This window comes from Salmo trutta, chromosome 2, assembly GCF_901001165.1.
Source record: "Salmo trutta chromosome 2, fSalTru1.1, whole genome shotgun sequence".
NCBI lineage: Eukaryota > Metazoa > Chordata > Actinopteri > Salmoniformes > Salmonidae > Salmo > Salmo trutta.
The window spans coordinates 19,082,692-19,100,848 of NC_042958.1; the positions used below are offsets into that span (position 1 = coordinate 19,082,692).

General features: G+C 41.4%; 1 protein-coding gene across 5 annotated transcripts in view; it reads right to left on the reverse strand.

Annotated features, from left to right (window-relative positions):
* The window catches only part of fbxo15 (F-box protein 15), a 50,625-nt gene that overhangs the window by 13,632 nt on the left and 18,836 nt on the right, over positions 1 to 18,157 (reverse strand). For 2 of the 5 annotated variants that reach the window (XM_029697584.1, XM_029697576.1), the window contains exons 6-12: positions 10,438 to 10,638; positions 10,119 to 10,248; positions 9,743 to 9,825; positions 8,474 to 8,619; positions 7,908 to 8,032; positions 7,575 to 7,733; positions 7,312 to 7,451 (exon numbers count right to left, since the gene is read on the reverse strand). In XM_029697584.1, coding sequence (XP_029553444.1) covers positions 7,341 to 7,451; positions 7,575 to 7,733; positions 7,908 to 8,032; positions 8,474 to 8,619; positions 9,743 to 9,825; positions 10,119 to 10,248; positions 10,438 to 10,638 — 955 coding nt within the window. In that variant the 3' untranslated portion in view covers positions 7,312 to 7,340. Of the gene's footprint in view, positions 1 to 7,166; positions 7,452 to 7,574; positions 7,734 to 7,907; positions 8,033 to 8,473; positions 8,620 to 9,742; positions 9,826 to 10,118; positions 10,249 to 10,437; positions 10,639 to 18,157 lie in introns of those variants that run through there. The other 3 variants (XM_029697601.1, XM_029697567.1, XM_029697592.1) reach the window with 2 other exon arrangements.

Consider the following 18,157-nt stretch of genomic DNA (forward strand, 5'->3'; position numbering starts at 1 on the left):
CTCTCTCCAGATGAAATCTCGCGTCTTGTGACGGCCGGCCGCCCAACAACCTGCCCACTTGACCCTATCCCCTCCTCTCTTCTCCAGACCATTTCCGGAGACCTTCTCCCCTACCTCACCTCGCTCATCAACTCATCCTTGACCGCTGGCTACGTCCCTTCCGTCTTCAAGAGAGCGAGAGTTGCACCCCTTCTGAAAAAACCTACACTCGATCCCTCCGATGTCAACAACTACAGACCAGTATCCCTTCTTTCTTTTCTCTCCAAAACTCTTGAACGTGCCGTCCTTGGCCAGCTCTCCTGCTATCTCTCTCAGAATGACCTTCTTGATCCTAATCAGTCAGGTTTCAAGACTGGGCATTCAACTGAGACTGCTCTTCTCTGTGTCACGGAGGCTCTCCGCACTGCTAAAGCTAACTCTCTCTCCTCTGCTCTCATCCTTCTAGACCTATCTGCTGCCTTTGATACTGTGAACCATCAGATCCTCCTCTCCACCCTCTCCGAGCTGGGCATCTCCGGCGCGGCCCACGCTTGGATTGCGTCCTACCTGACAGGTCGCTCCTACCAGGTGGTGTGGCGAGAATCTGTCTCCGCACCACGTGCTCTCACCACCGGTCTCCCCCAGGGCTCTGTTCTAGGCCCTCTCCTATTCTCGCTTTACACCAAGTCACTTGGCTCTGTCATATCCTCACATGGTCTCTCCTATCATTGCTATGCAGACAACACACAATTAATCTTCTCCTTTCCCCCTTCTGATAACCAGGTGGCGAATCGCATCTCTGCATGTCTGGCAGACATATCAGTGTGGATGACGGATCACCACCTCAAGCTGAACCTCGGCAAGACGGAGCTGCTCTTCCTCCCGGGGAAGGACTGCCCGTTCCATGATCTCGCCATCACGGTTGACAACTCCCTTGTGTCCTCCTCCTAGAGTGCTAAGAACCTTGACGTGACCCTGGACAACACCCTGTCGTTCTCCACTAACATCAAGGCGGTGACCCGTTCCTGTAGGTTCATGCTCTACAACATTCGCAGAGTACGACCCTGCCTCACACAGGAAGTGGCGCAGCTCCTAATCCAGGCACTTGTCATCTCCCGTCTGGATTACTGCAACTCGCTGTTGGCTGGGCTCCCTGCCTGTGCCATTAAACCCCTACAACTCATCCAGAACGCCGCAGCCCGTCTGGTGTTCAACCTTCCCAAGTTCTCTCACGTCACCCCGCTCCTCCGCTCTCTCCACTGGCTTCCAGTTGAAGCTCGCATCCGCTACAAGACCATGGTGCTTGCCTACGGAGCTGTGAGGGGAACGGCACCTCCGTACCTTCAGGCTCTGATCAGGCCCTACACCCAAACAAGGGCACTGCGTTCATCCACCTCTGGCCTGCTCACCTCCCTACCTCTGAGGAAGCACAGTTCCCGCTCAGCCCAGTCAAAACTGTTCGCTGCTCTGGCACCCCAACGGTGGAACAAGCTCCCTCACGACGCCAGGACAGCGGAGTCAATCACCACCTTCCGGAGACACCTGAAACCCCACCTCTTTAAGGAATACCTGGGATAGGATAAAGTAATCCTTCTAACCCCCCCCCCCTTAAAAGATTTAGATGCACTATTGTAAAGTGGTTGTTCCACTGGATATCATAAGGTGAATGCACCAATTTGTAAGTCGCTCTGGATAAGAGCGTCTGCTAAATGACTTAAATGTAAATGTAAATAAGTATCACCCTTGAGTCAATACGTTGTAGAAGCACATTTGGCAGTGATTACAGCTGTGAGTCTTTCTGGTTAAGTCGCTATGAGCTTTCCACACCTGGATTGTGCAACACTTACCCATTATTCTTTTCAACATTCTTCAAGCTCTGTCAAATTGGTTGTTGATCATTGCTAGACAAACATTTTCAGGTCTTGCCATAGATTTTCAAGAAGATTTAAGTAAAAACTGTAACTCGGCCACTCAGGAACATTTAATGTCTTCTAGGAAAGCAACTCCAGTGTAAATTTGACCTTGTATTTTAGGTTAGTGTCCTGCTGAAAGGTGAATTCATTGCACAGTGTCTGGTAGATAGCTGCCTGAACAAGGTTTTCCTCTAGGATTTTGCCTGTGCTTAGATCAATTCCGTTTATTTTTTGTCCTGAAAAACTCCCCAGTCCTTAATGACTGCAAGCATACCCATAACATGATGCAGCCACCACTATGCTTGAAAATATGGAGAGGGGTACTCAGTAATGTGTTGTATTGGATTTGCCCCAAACATAACACTTTCATTCAGGACAAAAAGATAATTGCTTGGTCACATTCTTTTGCAGTATTACTTTAGTGCCTTGTTGCAAACAGGATGCATGTTTTGGAATGTTTGTATTCTGTACAAGCTTTCTTCTTTTCGCTCTGTCAATTACGTTAGTATTGTGGAGCAACTACAATGTTGTTGATCCATCCTCTGTTTTCTCCTATCACATTCATTAAACTGTAACTCTTTAAAAGTCACCATTGGCCTCATGGTGAAATCCCTGAGCGATTTCCTTCCCTCTCTTGCAAATGAGTTGGGAAGGATGCCTCTATCGTTGTAGTGACTGGGTGTATTGGTACACCATCCAAAGTGTAATCAATAACTTCACCATGCTCAATGGAATATTCAGTGTCAGTTTAAATGTTTTTACCCATCTACCAATGGGCGCCCTTCTTTGCGAGGCATTGGAAAACCTCCCTGGTCTTTGTGGTTGAATCTGGATTTGAAATTCAGTGCTTGACTGAGGGATCTTATATATAATTGTGTGTGGGGTACAATATTATTGCGCACATAGTGAGTCCATGCAACTTATGTCTTGTGAAGCACATTTTTACTCCTGAACTTATTTAGGCTTGCCATAACAAAGGGGTTGAATACTAATTGACTCAAGTCATCAGTTTTTCATTTGTAATGAATTTGTATTTTTTTTTTATAAAAACACAATTCCACTCTGACATTATGGGGTATTGTGTGAAGGCCAGTGACCCCAAAAAATCTCAATTTGATCTATTTTACATTCAGGTTATAACAGAACAAAATGTAGAAAAAGTCAAGGGGTGTGAATACTTTCTGAAGGCACTGTATATTTTGGAACAGTAACAGTGAGTAGGCATTCCCCCTTTCTCTTTATATTGGATCTTTTTTCCAGCTCACGTGAAAAGTTTGGATGTGCGTAAAACCCTCCACAGTCTATGTAGTTTTAGGACTAAAATTATATGCCCACGGGGAGCAATTATGGTGCCTGTAACTTTATTTACACATAGTCTATTTCAAACAAGTTGTTTTATTTTATTCTAATTAGGTCTTATCATAAATTGCCTGGATTGATGCGCCAAAAATTAATAGAATGACACATTTATAACATTAATGTGCACCAGTTTTATTAGTTTTATTAAATTACCCTTTCAACTACTACTACTACTAGTTTTATTGAAGTAGCCATCAATTGTCCCATTAACAATTATCCATATTAGCAAACTTATTTCATTCCAAACTTCACATTTCTCTAGTATAAGCTACTTATCGTAATGAACGATATCAGTAAAATGCCTGCAATAAGTGGTCGGTATGGTCGGTGTTGATCATTTTCGTTTTGTTGTCCCAACTCTAGTCTTATCAATAGTGAATTCAATCTTGCTTATTGACAACGTTAGGCATGTCCATGGCTCAGACATAATGCACTTTACAGTAGGCCAATATCAGTGTGAATGCTATGTTATCAATATATTTCCATATGAAAGCCATGCAATTACTGTTCAAAAACATGTTCAACATGTTTAGCAAATATGGGATAGGTATACATTTTGTTATTTTGTTTCTGTAGGCTATTTAACAAACTAAGCTATAACGGACTAACATTCAAATTGGAGTTGATGACAATGCAATACATAAAAGACTAAATACACAACTTGAAGCAACCACATATTTAGCCATGGAGCACGTCCCGATTGGCCCGTGAGGGGTCAAGCCTCGACACACCTTCAACTTGCTTACACACTTAACTTGTTTATTCAAGTTGCTGCGCCCATAATTCTGGTTGTGAAAATAACAAAAATATTTGACACACCCCTGAACCTATAGCGACTGCCAGAGCTTACAACTTGACCAAACCGGCCCCACGCGTGCATCTGCCATCTTGCCATTTTTGTCTATCCCCACCATACGCATTCATGACAGGCAGATTAAAATACTAAAACCAAGTGAGAAGCAACTCTATTAACTTTGGGACAGGTCGGAACACACAAAACATTCATGGACATTTAGCTAGCTTACTGTAGATAGCTCATGTGTCCTGGGAGATAAACAGTGGGTTGTTATTTTACCTGAAATGCATATGGTCCTTTTTTTGTTGTTGCTGGATCTTTGTAAGCAGTTTGGTTGAAATAATTAAATAATGCTTGGGCATGCAATGTGGCCAGTCTAGTCAGCATGTTACCATTGCATTGGATTTGTTAAAATAGAACCCTCCATGTCTGAACCATGGTAACTTAGGAGTCTGGCACTTGTATTGAAATATAATATAATTTAGCATGAAATATTCAGCAAGTGTTCCAACAGGGCTATGATAATATCTGCTGTCACCATGACAAACATCTGCATTTAAAAATTGTCATATTGTGCCTCCCATAAAGGACAAGAAAAACACAAACACATAACAGATTAAGTATTTTTAAAGATCTTTTGGGGCATAGGTAGGGCTGTGGCTGTCACGAAATTGTCAGCCAGGGATTGTCAAGCAAATAACTGGTCGGTCTCACGGTAATTGACCGTTAATTAACATAAACACATTTAGCATCTCCTGGCTTCCACACATAGTCATTTTAAAATGGCTTGTAGGCTATGCCAAATGGCTGTGGGCTACACTAGTTCATTTAGCAGACAAGATTTGCTTATAATTCTGTGGCATTATTTTATATTATGAAGAATACAATTGAACAAAGCTGAATAAAATAGAAAGGACATTTTCTCCAAAGGATTTGAGAGAGTGCGCACATGCGGCTATTCTGTGTTGAGCGGTTAACAAAGAAACAGGTACTCCTATATGCTTAATTTAGAGTTATTAACGTAACTTTAGTTGTTCTACAAACGTTGGGCTATATGTTTTGATTGATAATACCAATGTATTCATGATGAGACTAATGATGATTTGAAAAAAGTCGCTTGAAAGGCATGAGCTCTGCTGTTTTATTTGCGTAGGCTGTACACACTCCAATAGTCCCTTATTCACAATTTGACAAGCACTTGATAATGCCTCGAAGTTCACAGTGGCATTCCCTTTGTGGCCGTAATGCACCCTAAAAAAAAAACCATGCCTTTTGCATCCCGGAGTGTTGCGTTGTGCCCTTCTCCCTGAGTGTGCTGCGCATTCCGATGCGTCTCTCACTCATACGGCTCTTCGTCACCTGATTGGGCCTTTCTCACAGGCTACAAGTTAAGGCAGACACATCAGGGACAGAACTGCGCGTGTCCTTATCCAATTCCGAGGTGCATACTGAAGATATTGGATGACCTGTCCAAATGTACTTTTCGTCAGCCAACAAGATAAGTAGGCCTAACGGACAGCAAAAGCACTAGCCTATGTCAATCTACCCTCCGATTAAGTTCTAATTATCAGAGTAAGAACGCGACGGAAAGCTTAAACCAAGTTTATTAATCCCAGAGTATCAAACAGCTGTACCAACAAAGACATGGTTCCACCAGTGGTGGTATACATACCCCGCTTTGGGTGGAGTCTCCTCCTTCTCGCTAAACATTGTATCTTTATTGCTAGGCAGGAAACTAAGTGATACGAGCAATAAACTGTTCCTTCCGCCTTAACGTGACCTGACCTGGACACCCTTCATCGCTAATTCATGGCTCTCTCGCCTTATCAATGGCGGCCACATGTGATCGTTTTCCCTACACTCAGTACATTCCCAGTTTAATTGCACCCACCATATACCTTCCTCCTACAGATAACCATTAACTTCTGGTGTAGACCCTAGACTATGGCACCCCTCATGTCTCTAGCATAACAAATGATTAATAATATTAAAAGTTTATAAATCCAAACCCATCACCCCCATAGTACAAAAATTGACCTATTATATTCTGTGGAAGAAATAAATATTCCAAACATTGTCTGGGACAGTTGTGGGATGCGATAGATCCCAAATGAATACAACCACTAACATCCCCAAAATATTTTTATGTAATGTGGCTGATGCAACAGATCAGCACTTTTAGCTTAAAATGTTGATAAACTATTAGGCTATTTCTTCACATTATATGTGCAGCAATGCGCACATGGTAGTAGGCTATAAGCACAAATGTTCCATTAGCGGAAAACACCATTATCAAAAGTGACCACAGATGCAGTTATGCATGTAATGTTATAATTATAAAGGTGCATTTTTATGGTGAAAATTATCTTCCCCAAACTTGAAACTCACACGCTGCTTCTATAATAATAATGGTCAGGGGCCAGTTAGGCTCTACACCCCTTATAAAGCGGATTAATGTGCTTAATTTAAAAAAGTTTTTGGGCAACTTTAGTTGTGATACAAACCTTATTAAAACATACAGGCCTGTATGCTAGGCTACATGAGGTGTGCGACTATGATTCCAACATAGGGGGCATCATTCACAAGTGATAATTTAGAATTCACAAGTGATAGGCTAATATTGTCACCCATCAGACTATTCTTGATTTAATCTTGTCTTTACATATACTAAATAATATATATGTTTGACATTTGTTTTGATTTAGAATGGACCATTATCATGCACCTGTATCGAAATGGGCAGCGGGAAAAAAATACATGTTATCTAGGCATTTAAATAGTGAAAGGAGGACGCTTTTCCCCTGGTTGATTTTCAATATAAGCAATGTGCTTAATATTAAGAAAGTTGAGAAATAAATATAGTAGGCCTAGCTTATAGAAAGCTGATGGGATCCTCCTCTTTTTATTAGCAGTGATCTCCCGCAATTGCATAGCCTATAGAAATGTTGTGTAACATGAGCTGATGGGATCTCATGAAGTATTTGATTAGATTTTTGAATATATTTGCATTGATGTCAGAGTGATTAGAGAGACAATAGAGTGCTGAGTACCAGGCAGTTAGCAAGTTTGGTAGGCTACTAATGACCAGCAGCATCAGAGCTTGGAGATGCCTAATTACAGTGACTAAACGGTCACGTGGAATTTGACTGCCTTCATGACTCGTGACCGCCAGTGTGGCGGTAATATGGTTACTAGAACAGCTCTAGGCATAGGGAAATGTACCTAAAAAAAAAACTAGGCAGAGATTATATAGTACAAACTTACAGTACCCACTCCTTAAACAGTCAGTAGCCTTAGTAGGCACGCCCAAAGTGCTGGTTGACTTTGACTGTGCTGATGTAGACAACCAGATTAATAAGGAAGAACTGTCTCTGTTCCTCCAGCAGCACCACGTCCATCTGTACCTACACACAATCATATGAAATAACATAATACATAAATTATAATTATTATTCACTTTGGTAGAGAAACAAAAGTCACGGCTGCATCTGCCAATGACTGATAATTGAATAAAGCTAAAAACACACCTTTCCCTCTGCATCCTGGTACTTGATCAGGAAGTGCTGGCCCTGGTAGTCATAGGAGAAAGGCTCCTCATTGGCCAGCACCATGGAGACAGGCGTGCTGACACACCAGAAGGGTATCTGGGACTCTTCCAGCAGAGTCAGGCTCATCATGCAGCAGTTCTACACACAGAGAGAGGAGAGAAGAGAGAAAAACAGACAAATGCTGCTTTAGCTAAAAATCAGTGATGATGGTTTATGCCATCTGTTATTTCATTGCTATGTCAACGTTAGGTAGGCCTTATGACAGGTGGTTGCTGTAAATTAAACAAGTGAGTCAGTGTTCCTTTCCTGTACCTTCACAGTCCCCTCCAGAGCATCAGACCTCCAGGGCAGGCTGACCCTGGCAGAGAGAGGGGTCTGCAGAGACTGGTTACTCCTGATGATGGCATTCAGCTGGATGAAACCTTCATGGATCTGACCTGGATAACCACATCAAGACATCAACAACAGCCTATGGTCAAGTAGCTGTGTAGAGCAACTACAAGGCAGAGGAATGAAGACTTGACTCAGTAACTCGAGCGAGGGCACACAGTACTGTAGGAAGTTTCAGTACAGACTTGATATTAAACAGTGTCACTAAGCTAAAAACAACCCAACTCTATCATTCTCCTCAGGAGCCCAGGCTTCTCACCTTCTGTTTGAACGCCTGGGGAAGTTCTCCTCAGTAAGAAGCTACAAAGGGGGTAGAGTACGGTGTCTAGATGGAAAATGAACGCCAGCGCTTCCATTCAAATGCAAAATCCAACACTTAAGTTTGCCAGACTTCCAATAGACGAGTCAATGAGACAAGATTTGGAAGGACGGCCATGCGAGACTATGATAACCCTAACCCTGAGCCCTGTGGACAGTGGTTTGTTAACCTTTCCGGCAGAAGAGCTGAGGGAAGCGGCCAGACATGATCTCCGTCACAGTGTTGTGGAGGGTAATGTGTAGCGTGTAACCATGGAGACCGTAGTTCGGGTCCACGTCGTCAAAAAGAGGCCTGTTCTCTGGAATGGTGTAGGGGCTGGGAAAAAAGTGATAGAGAGATGAGACAGAGACACAGACCGAGAGAGAGAATTAATGTAAAACAGAGGCCTATAGGACCATTCCCACCTGTCACCAGGAGAGGGAGTTAGCACGCCATCTGCAAGTCTACAGCTCTGTCACATCAACCCACAGAACCAACGTAGAGGCAGTGTGCAGTTGGCACAAATCATCTTAGACATTTTTTATTTTATTCGGATCCCCATTAGCTGTTGAAGCAGCAGTTATTCTTCCTGGGGTCCACTCAAAACATGACAAAATACAGACTACTAATAAAAAAGAACAGACACAGAAATATAAAACAAACAAAAAAAATCATGGGAGTGTGTGTGTCTCTTTACAGTCCGCATTGTTCCTTGAGTTGTTGTTTTATATGTTTTATTTCCAATTAATTTTATTTCTTGCCTTGAGTTACTTTGCTCTATACAGTACCGTGCGTTTCCCAGCCGCTGTTCTGACTTGGGTGAAGAGACCCCTGACTGCGTGTCTTGTGGAGTATGTATGGGTTTTTGAGCTGTGTTTTAACTGACTGAACAGACAATTCGGTACATTCCTCACGTCAATACTTCTTACAAAGCAGTGATGCAGTCAATCTCTCCTCCACTCTGTGCCAGGAGAGACTGTCATGCATGTTATTGACATTGGCCCTAAGTGTACATTTGCGGGCCAGAAGAAGTGACTGATTGTGTGCCATTAGTTAACCATTGTCAACAGCTGAACTCAAATTGGTTTATAGATGTTAAATATTGAAATTGACTATTTTCTTGACCCTCAAGAGTTTGAGAGTAGAGTGCCTAGAGTACACTTGGCAATGGGAACTGCCATAATGTAAACAACAACACAAGCATTATATAGAAACTAACAGACAAACGTACTTAACAAATAAGCAGGAAAAATAATATATGAATAATGTATAACTCCGGGTTAAATAGTGGAACAAAGAATCTGACCCTTAGTCATGTTAGGGGACATCGGTCTTCAAAGACACTTTGAAACAGCCAGCGGGCCATCTGTGGATAATAAAGCTATGGAAAAAGGTGAATAAAGAGAGTTGTGGATGGCCTGGATCCAGGTGGGGGTGGGGGAAGCCAGGGGCTGCATACCAAACAGATGAGCCCAGGAGACTCCTTTCCAACAGCCTGTGGTAGTGGAAGGTGGCCATCACAAAGGCTATGGACGACTGGCCCTGTGGTGAGAAACGGGCAATAGACGTCATCATTATTCAATCATTAAGATCATATTATTCCTCCTAATCATCATCCTCTTCCTGATCATCATCATCATAATTATTATCATCATCATCAGGGAATAGAGAAACACCATTATTACTCAATATCTTCCTTCCCCTTCGAACTATCCTCATCATCATTGGGGAATAGACCAATACCATCATTATCACCCTCATTATCGTTCTCCTCTTCCATCATTATCAGCAACAGATCAACTCATCATCAGCACATACTGTGAATGTTGGCCTACCCTCCAGATGCCGATGATGATGCCTGGCGACAGCAACACCAACTTGACCAGTCTGTCTCCACCAATCACCTGGCTGCTCTTAGAGATGGTGTCAATATCCAACTGAGCCATCAGAGACCTCCAGCCTGGCCTGAAGGGTGGAGGTGACAGAGGGGACAGAGGGGGGAGGGGAGAGGGCAGATGAAAAACAAGAGCTCTTTTCACTCAAAGGACCAAAACCTCCCAAATATAATTTGATATTGGATGGCTAGAAGGATGGGTGGTAGGAGATGGAGGGAACAAGAAAGAAATGGTAAGGAGGGAAAGAAAGCAAACTCACTTGATGACGCTGGGACATTTGAGAGGAACTCTCTTGACACCGTGAAGCTGTACGGTAGAGAGTTGGTGGAAGGCGGGCCATGAACCGTTGGTCCAGCTCAATGTCACTGACGAGTCACTGTAGTAGGTGTGGCTCTGCTCAAAAGTCCCCTCACAGACCGACCTGTCACACACTGTAATCTCCCAGGCCACACACTGCTCTCTGAAACAGAGGATAAGAGAGGAGAACAATTTAATGAAGTGATACTGAAATGGTTTTCATACATTTTAGTAGTTTTCAATAGGGTATGTAGCCAAATCAAAGTTTATTGGTCACGTGCACATGGTGCAGTGAAATGCTTACTTGCTAACCCTCCTCCTCAACAATGCAGTACAATATCAATCAAGAATAAAATACAAAATAGAGAAGTCCAAACATAACAAGTAATAAAAAGTAGAAGGACAAAAATAAATAAAAAGTTATGAGAAGTACAGTATGTACATCATAGAATATACAAAGCATGATTCAGTGTCAAGTCACTAAATCTTGAGTCTGAGTTCCTAGCATTCCAGTCCAAGTCCGAGTCCCTTGTTAGTAGTCAAAGCTACATTTTGTAACGTAGAAAGTTGGATAAATTACTGTTTTGAACAGCCATCTGACATTTTCTGTTGTAGCTATAATGTTGAATAATGTAAGGGAGAGAGACTTTCTGACAACAAAGTCACTACTGGTTGAGTCTGAGTCCAAGTCATCACTGGTCGAGTCTGAGTCGAATCACGAGTCAAGAAAATCGTGACTTGGGTCCGAGTCAAGTCCGAATCTTGGACTCGATTACTACAACAATGATATGATTTCTAAAATGTGTCAAATTATGATGACTGTTTCTGTATACGTTGTTCTGACTATGTCAGTATTACTTAATAGAAAACATATCTATCTTTTTGTAAACTGTTTGTGACTGAGCCCATACAATGTAAGCCAAATAAATTCCCATTCTACCCTCATTGTTCAATAAAGCATTTGAAGGAAGAAACCAACCAATGTGTTTTTGGCTATTGAAATCACAGCATTGACAATGACCCACTAAAACCAAAATTACTTCCAGATAGCTGAAATTAAATTGCATGTATTAGGATACATTTCTGACCCAGTTCTTTCTACAAACACAGCCCAGGGATACCCCCACATGATGATGCATCCTGTATCTGTTGGCAGCAGCCCCATCATCCAACATAAATTAAATAACAGAATAAAACGAAGAACCTGAACAGCCAGGAAGCCCTGGGGAGCCCTGGGAGAATTCCATTGACTGTGTTGTTTTGTTCGTCTGACTGTTGTCATATGAAATTATCATTACCTGGGTAAATCGCAACCTCCTGCATGGCAAGAACCCACAGGTCTCCAGAGGTAGTAGTCTGGGCAGGTGGGGATGTAGGGAGGGGTGGGGGTTCAAGTCATTTATTTAAACAGAAACACAATTATTTCTCCATATGCCGCAGCCACTGCCATGGAACTCAGAAATGAAGTGCCAGCGTTGCTTCTAATCAGAGGAAAAAAAAAGAAAAAAAACCAGAGCTTAAAACAGCAGAGGAAATGCTAAGTGAGCTTTCACCCGTGTGTGTTTTTACCGGTATTCCCCATAGCAGGGATCGCATTTCAGACAGAAACTCCCTCCCTGCGCTTTAATATAACAGAGGAGAAAAACAAATGGAAGCGGATTGATCTCAGATTGTTCTGAAAACATTTCTGTAGTTAGAAACAGATAAGATTAGCATTCCTACATTTTGTTGAAATATAATTTGATCTCTGAGAAATTAAGCTAATTGATTGCACCCAAATTGAAAACAGCACCATCTAGTGGTCAAAATCTGGTAATATGAGGATGTAGGATGTGCTTCAATGACAAATTTCTCTGAATAGAGGAATAAATAAATAAACTGAGAATACATTACATAGGATGAAGAAACAATACTCAGAACCGCAACTCCATACTACCCGTCAGACATAGAGAACTGATACTATATAGTCATTGTTGGGGTGGGATTGGTGTTGGGTGTGGGGCGTGGGGTGGGTCCCTGGGTGGCTTTTGACCATGTCTTTAGATTCTTCATGTCTTACTCATTGTTAGAAAAAAAAAGTTTGGTCCAAATCTGATGTTAGGTACTATATATTTATTGATTATGGCCAATCTGGATGCAATCCTTTATCGTAATTTCTCTGATCAAATTATATTTCAACTAAATAATGTTGCACGAACAATTTCAGAACAATCTGAGATGGTGGGAGTCGAAATCCTCTTTCTTGTGCTTATTGAGGTGCAACGACCAAGGCGTTTTATATTTTGGAAGCTTGTATCATCTCCATTAGGGGTGTGCCGACATGGCCATAGTCGTATTCGTAATTGGATCCGTAAATTGACAGTTGATAGTCAGATTGGATATGCCTGAATAGATGTTGTCAAAATACCTAAATAGATGTTGTCAAAATAAAATCTCCCTGCATGTTTATAGACCAAAAAACTGCATATTAGGAGTAGCACGCGGAGGGATGTCTGTGTGTCCTAAACTTGCAGTGGGCAGACAAGCTTGCTGTCACTTAGTCAGCCTGTGCAGTTCACATTTTTTCCCTACCGGCTTGTTAGATATTATGCACATTGATAGCTTGGGAGGCTAACAAACGTCCTCGCCATTTGATTTATCATAACAGCAGGCTAACACGAGGCAGCAGCAATCTAAATGATCAGACCAAAAACAAGTGAGAAGTGATCGAATTCAGGTGAAGTTATGAAGAGAATTGAGTGAACTGAGAAATACACCTTCGCTCTATCCAATCAAAGCAGCAGGATCAATGTACAGCCCACCCTTCTCTTTACAAACAACTCAACTGGCTAGTTTGCCTATTTAGTCCATGTAGTACCTCGCACTGGATTGAAAGACGCACGCTGGCACCCGAAAATACCTTTACTCGTTTGTCTGACTATTCGGGACAACCCTAATCCCCATGCTTTAACCTGAAGCCCGAATAACAGCGAAGCGCTTCAAAATACAATGTTTTTAACTTGGCAGAGAGAATATGAGATTACCTTGACAGCGCTGAATGAAGCCTGGAAATCCCACAGTGTTATAGCTATGTAAATACTAGGGATGCACAATGTAAAAATCTGGGAACATATTGGAAATCGGCCAATATTAGCTAAAAATGTCAACATTAGTATCGGCCCGATGTCTAGTTTAAAGCCGATGCGCAAAACCGATGTCAAAGCTGACGTGCATACCTATATAAACGTAGGTACATTACGTAATAACGGCATGTAAAATTTTGCCCTACACGTGCAACACAGCATTCCTAACCTAGCCCACAATGTCTGCTGTGTGGATCGAGCAGTCATCAAGTCGAGCAGTTATTTGAAAGGGTAAAAAAAATTCAGCGAGACAACTCATTGCCCTTGAAAAATCAGCCGCTCTGTCGTGGGAGATGTTGGCTTTCGTCGACTGGTCGAGCACCGGTACACATGTTGCCCTACTGGTGTTACACAGTAATAGCGTCACTGCTATCAGCTTCAAGGCTTACTATGGAACGCCGTTTGGGTCTTTGCGTGTCAAAAAAGATAACGTCAAATAACACTATTTAAAGCGTTAAATAAGCTTTTAATTTGACAAGTCAAATAACACAGTTCTATTATAGAATGTTGTGTTTCATTAATTTGCACGTTCAAGCCAAGTGCCACCCCTACTATCAGTAGCACTGTCAAAGCTGTACAAAAAAATCTTCAAACAAGCAAACACTGGCCACGAACAATGTGTTTACAATACCGCATTGGTAATAAAGCATTATTTGTTTGGCTGCAACTTCTGGGGTAGCTAGCTTTAGCTTGGTACCTAGCTAGCACCAATACAACCAGCTTGAAAACAATGACCAGTAGAAACTGCAGTCATTTTCATTATTCTTAGCAATGATTTAGGAATCCTTGTGAGTAAGTATTAGCTAGGTAGCCACTTGTTGTTCACCTATTGAAATTGAACTTCAGTTCATGAAAATAAATAGCTAGCCAGCTACTTAACCCTGTTGCCCAAAGCTAATGTTATAAGCAGCCAGCTAGCTTCATCTGGCTAGTGATGCTCAACAAGACCGGGTTATGTGTTGTGATGCTAGCCACAATAAGGATTAGGCACAATAGTGGAATTTGCGGTTTGCCTTCAAAATAAAAGTACCTTTGTGAACGTGATGCAGAAGGTTACATTTGGTGGAATCATGCTATATTTTAGACTAGATCATTTAAACAAGGTTGGAATGTGAAGCAATGAAATGGGGTAACAGTCTACTCAATACCCACAATATTTTTTTCCCCAATGTCTTCCTCAGAGTTAACAGACTCCAAAACATCCACGCAGTATTGCTTTTCCTCGGGAATAGTGTTCAATACACATAGGTTGACAATAAATGTGGCTAAATTCACAGTTGTTTCAGAGTCCCGCAATAAGAGCTACGAGGCTAATGTTCTCTGGGTGTCACGGAGTAGACTGATACCCCATGTCATTAATCCACAATCCATAGGTAAGGCTGTACAGTGAAATAAGTATGCCCCCAATGCAATTCTAAAGTATAATACATCCAATGTGATTTCAACTGATTTTTGTGAAATTAACAAAATGTCTTTTGTTGATTTTATATAACATTCCAACCTCGTTAGCATGATCTATTCAATAATGGCATAATTCGACTATTTGTATTCATTTGCATCACTGTCAATAACACACTTTTATTTTGAAGGCTAACCGCAAAGTCCACTATTGTGGCTAATCCTTATTGTGGCTAGCTTCACATAGATGGGTCTGACCACCATTAATCAAATAAGAACTGTCTTATAAATTAGGGTTATTTTAGATGAAGACACCTAGCTATATAATTAGCTATCTATATAATTAGCTAGCTAACTATAGCTACTGAAACAGATTGTCGTTTTGCTATGTTTTTGGGGAAGAACATTCTTTGCATCCATGAGCTAGCTAGCTTTTGTTTTATGACCAGCACTGTAGGTGCATGAGATAACTTTACCAGCATCATAGCATACGTATCGATGAATCGTTGTGACATATGAAATACGAGTGATAGTCTAATCAACGTGTAATAACTACATAAGACATTTATAAACGCGTTAAATTATGTGACGTGCAGTCAGATTCAGGTCCTGATTGGTCAACAAGCTTATTTAAATAGCAGACCCAAACGGTGTTCCATAGTATGAGAAACGACTGAACAAATGAACAACGAAACAGCACAGCAAGTAAGTGAAAGAAATAGGCTTTGATTATGTTTTACTGGTAATGTGGACATACGTAAATACCAACAAAATAACTTTTTGGTCAGTGTGGTGTGTGTGTGTGTGTAACCTTTATTTAACTAGGCAAGTCAGTTAAAAACAAATTCTTATTTACAATGACGGCCTACACAGGCCAAACCCGGACGATGCTGGACCAATTGTGCACCGCCCTATTTACGGACGGATGTGATACAGCCTGGATTCGAACCAGGGACTGTAGTGACGCCTCTTGCACTGAGATGCAGTGCCTTTGACCACTGCGTCCATGTGTGTGTTTTAACTATTTAACTGTACTAGAATTCTTAAAAGGCCGCGACAATGTCAGGTTTTTTTGGCAAGGAAAATATCAGTTATCGGTATTGGCCAAAAATGTCATATCGGTGCAGGCATAGAAAATAGTAGCCAAATAACTGGTTGATGTGTAATAAGTTCTTAAAGGCCCAGTGCAGTCAAAAATGTGATTTATGTTTGGGTTTTATAAATATTTCCACACTATGAGGTTGAATAATCCTGTGAAGTTCTGAAAATTATGATAATGCCCCTTTTTTGTAAGAGCTGTTTAACCTCACTAGGGTAGGGGGCAGCATTCGGAATTTTGGATGAAAAGCGTGCCCAGAGTAAACTGCCTGCTACTCAGGTCCAGAAGCTAGGATATGCATATAATTGGCAGATTTCAATGGAAAACACTCTAAAGTTTCCAAAACTGTTAAAATAATGTCTGTGAGTATAACAGAACTGATATGGCAGGCAACAACCTGAGGAAAATCCACCCTGGAAGTGTCTTTATTTTGAAATGCCTGTTTTTCTATTGAAAGCCTATCCACCATACAAAGTCTTATGACGCAGTTCACGATCCCTATGGCTTCCACTACATGTGGCCAGTCTTTAGGCATTGTTTCAGGCTTTTACTCTGAAAAATGAGGGAGAAACACCACATTCAATGAGAGGACAGTGGAAATTTCCAGACATGAGTCCAGCAGCGCGTGACCGGGAGCGCGTGACAGGGAGCGCGGGACCGGGACGGGAGCGAGTGCGAGCGCGTGATTTTTGAAATCTGACACCGTGGTTGGATTAACAAGAAGTTAATCTTTAAACCGATGTATAACACTTGCATGTTTCATGAATTTTTATAATGAGTATTTCCTGTTTTTGAATATGTCGCTCTGCAATTTCACTGGATGTTGGCCAGGTGGGACGGTAGCATCCCACAGCCCCTAGAGAGGTTAAAAAGACTTTTGCTCATTTGCATAGTTAAAACTGCAATATGTAACTTTTTGGGTGACCTGACCAAATTCACATAGATCTATAACACATTTTTAGCATTCTCATTGAAAGCAAGTCTAAGAAGTGGTAGATCTGTTCTATGTATTTTTATGCTTCTATGTTTAAGTTTAGTTTTACTTCGATTTTGTACACCAGCTTCAAACAGCTGAAAATACAACATTTTTGGTTATGGAAAATATATTTCAGTAGTGATTCTACACTATACTTCCTTGTTTTGTCACAAACAGAAATTAAGCAAACTATTAGATTTTTTTCAACCAGGAAATAGCGGAGCGATTTCTGCATAGTGCATCTTTAATTGTTCAATTCCAGCATTCACTTCCAGCATTTTAATACATTTCTTAATTTCCTGCACTAATGTGTTATCATTTACACACTGTAACCACGTTTACAACCACAGTTACATATCGTAGAAAAACAAATCCAGACAGATGTGATGGAAATGCAGAGAGATAATTTGTTAATTTGATATGGTGGGATCTTTTTGTGTCTGTACAATTAATAATGTCACCAAATGGAGGTGGAAACACCTTTATGCGCAAATATTGATATAAGAGCCATCATATTGAAGTAAACTTGAAGTCACGTGACGATATGGGGTGTGGTCTTCCCATTACAACTCAGGAAACCATGCAGTATATTAGGCTACAGATTAAATAAGTGATGAACTTCACAGGGTGGTGAAAGTGCAAGGTGATGAGCTTGATGCTCATTTCCAATAAATATTGAGGGTCTTATTCTGGTGACATGATGATCGATGCTTGACTACCGTTTGACAAATACTCTCCCTCTTATCCATAATAATAATCTCATCATGTAGACTGTATCTGCGAGCTGTTGGCTAGAGCGCAGGTAAGACTAGAGTAGGCACATTTGCGTCAACCTATCGGTAGAGATGAAAATGCGATGGAAACACAATGAACTTTAGAATTTTATTCAGTCCATGAAAATGAAAAAGTACATTGTGTGTGCACTAGGACATCACACACTGATTTTTATCCACAACCTGAAACACACCACTGGCACTAGCGGTTCTGCAGGGGGGGGCCAGTGCCCCTGTGACAACAATATTGGACCCCCTTGTGGCCCCCCTAAATGTGGAGTATGAAATCATTTTTACATAACTAATTTTTGCTA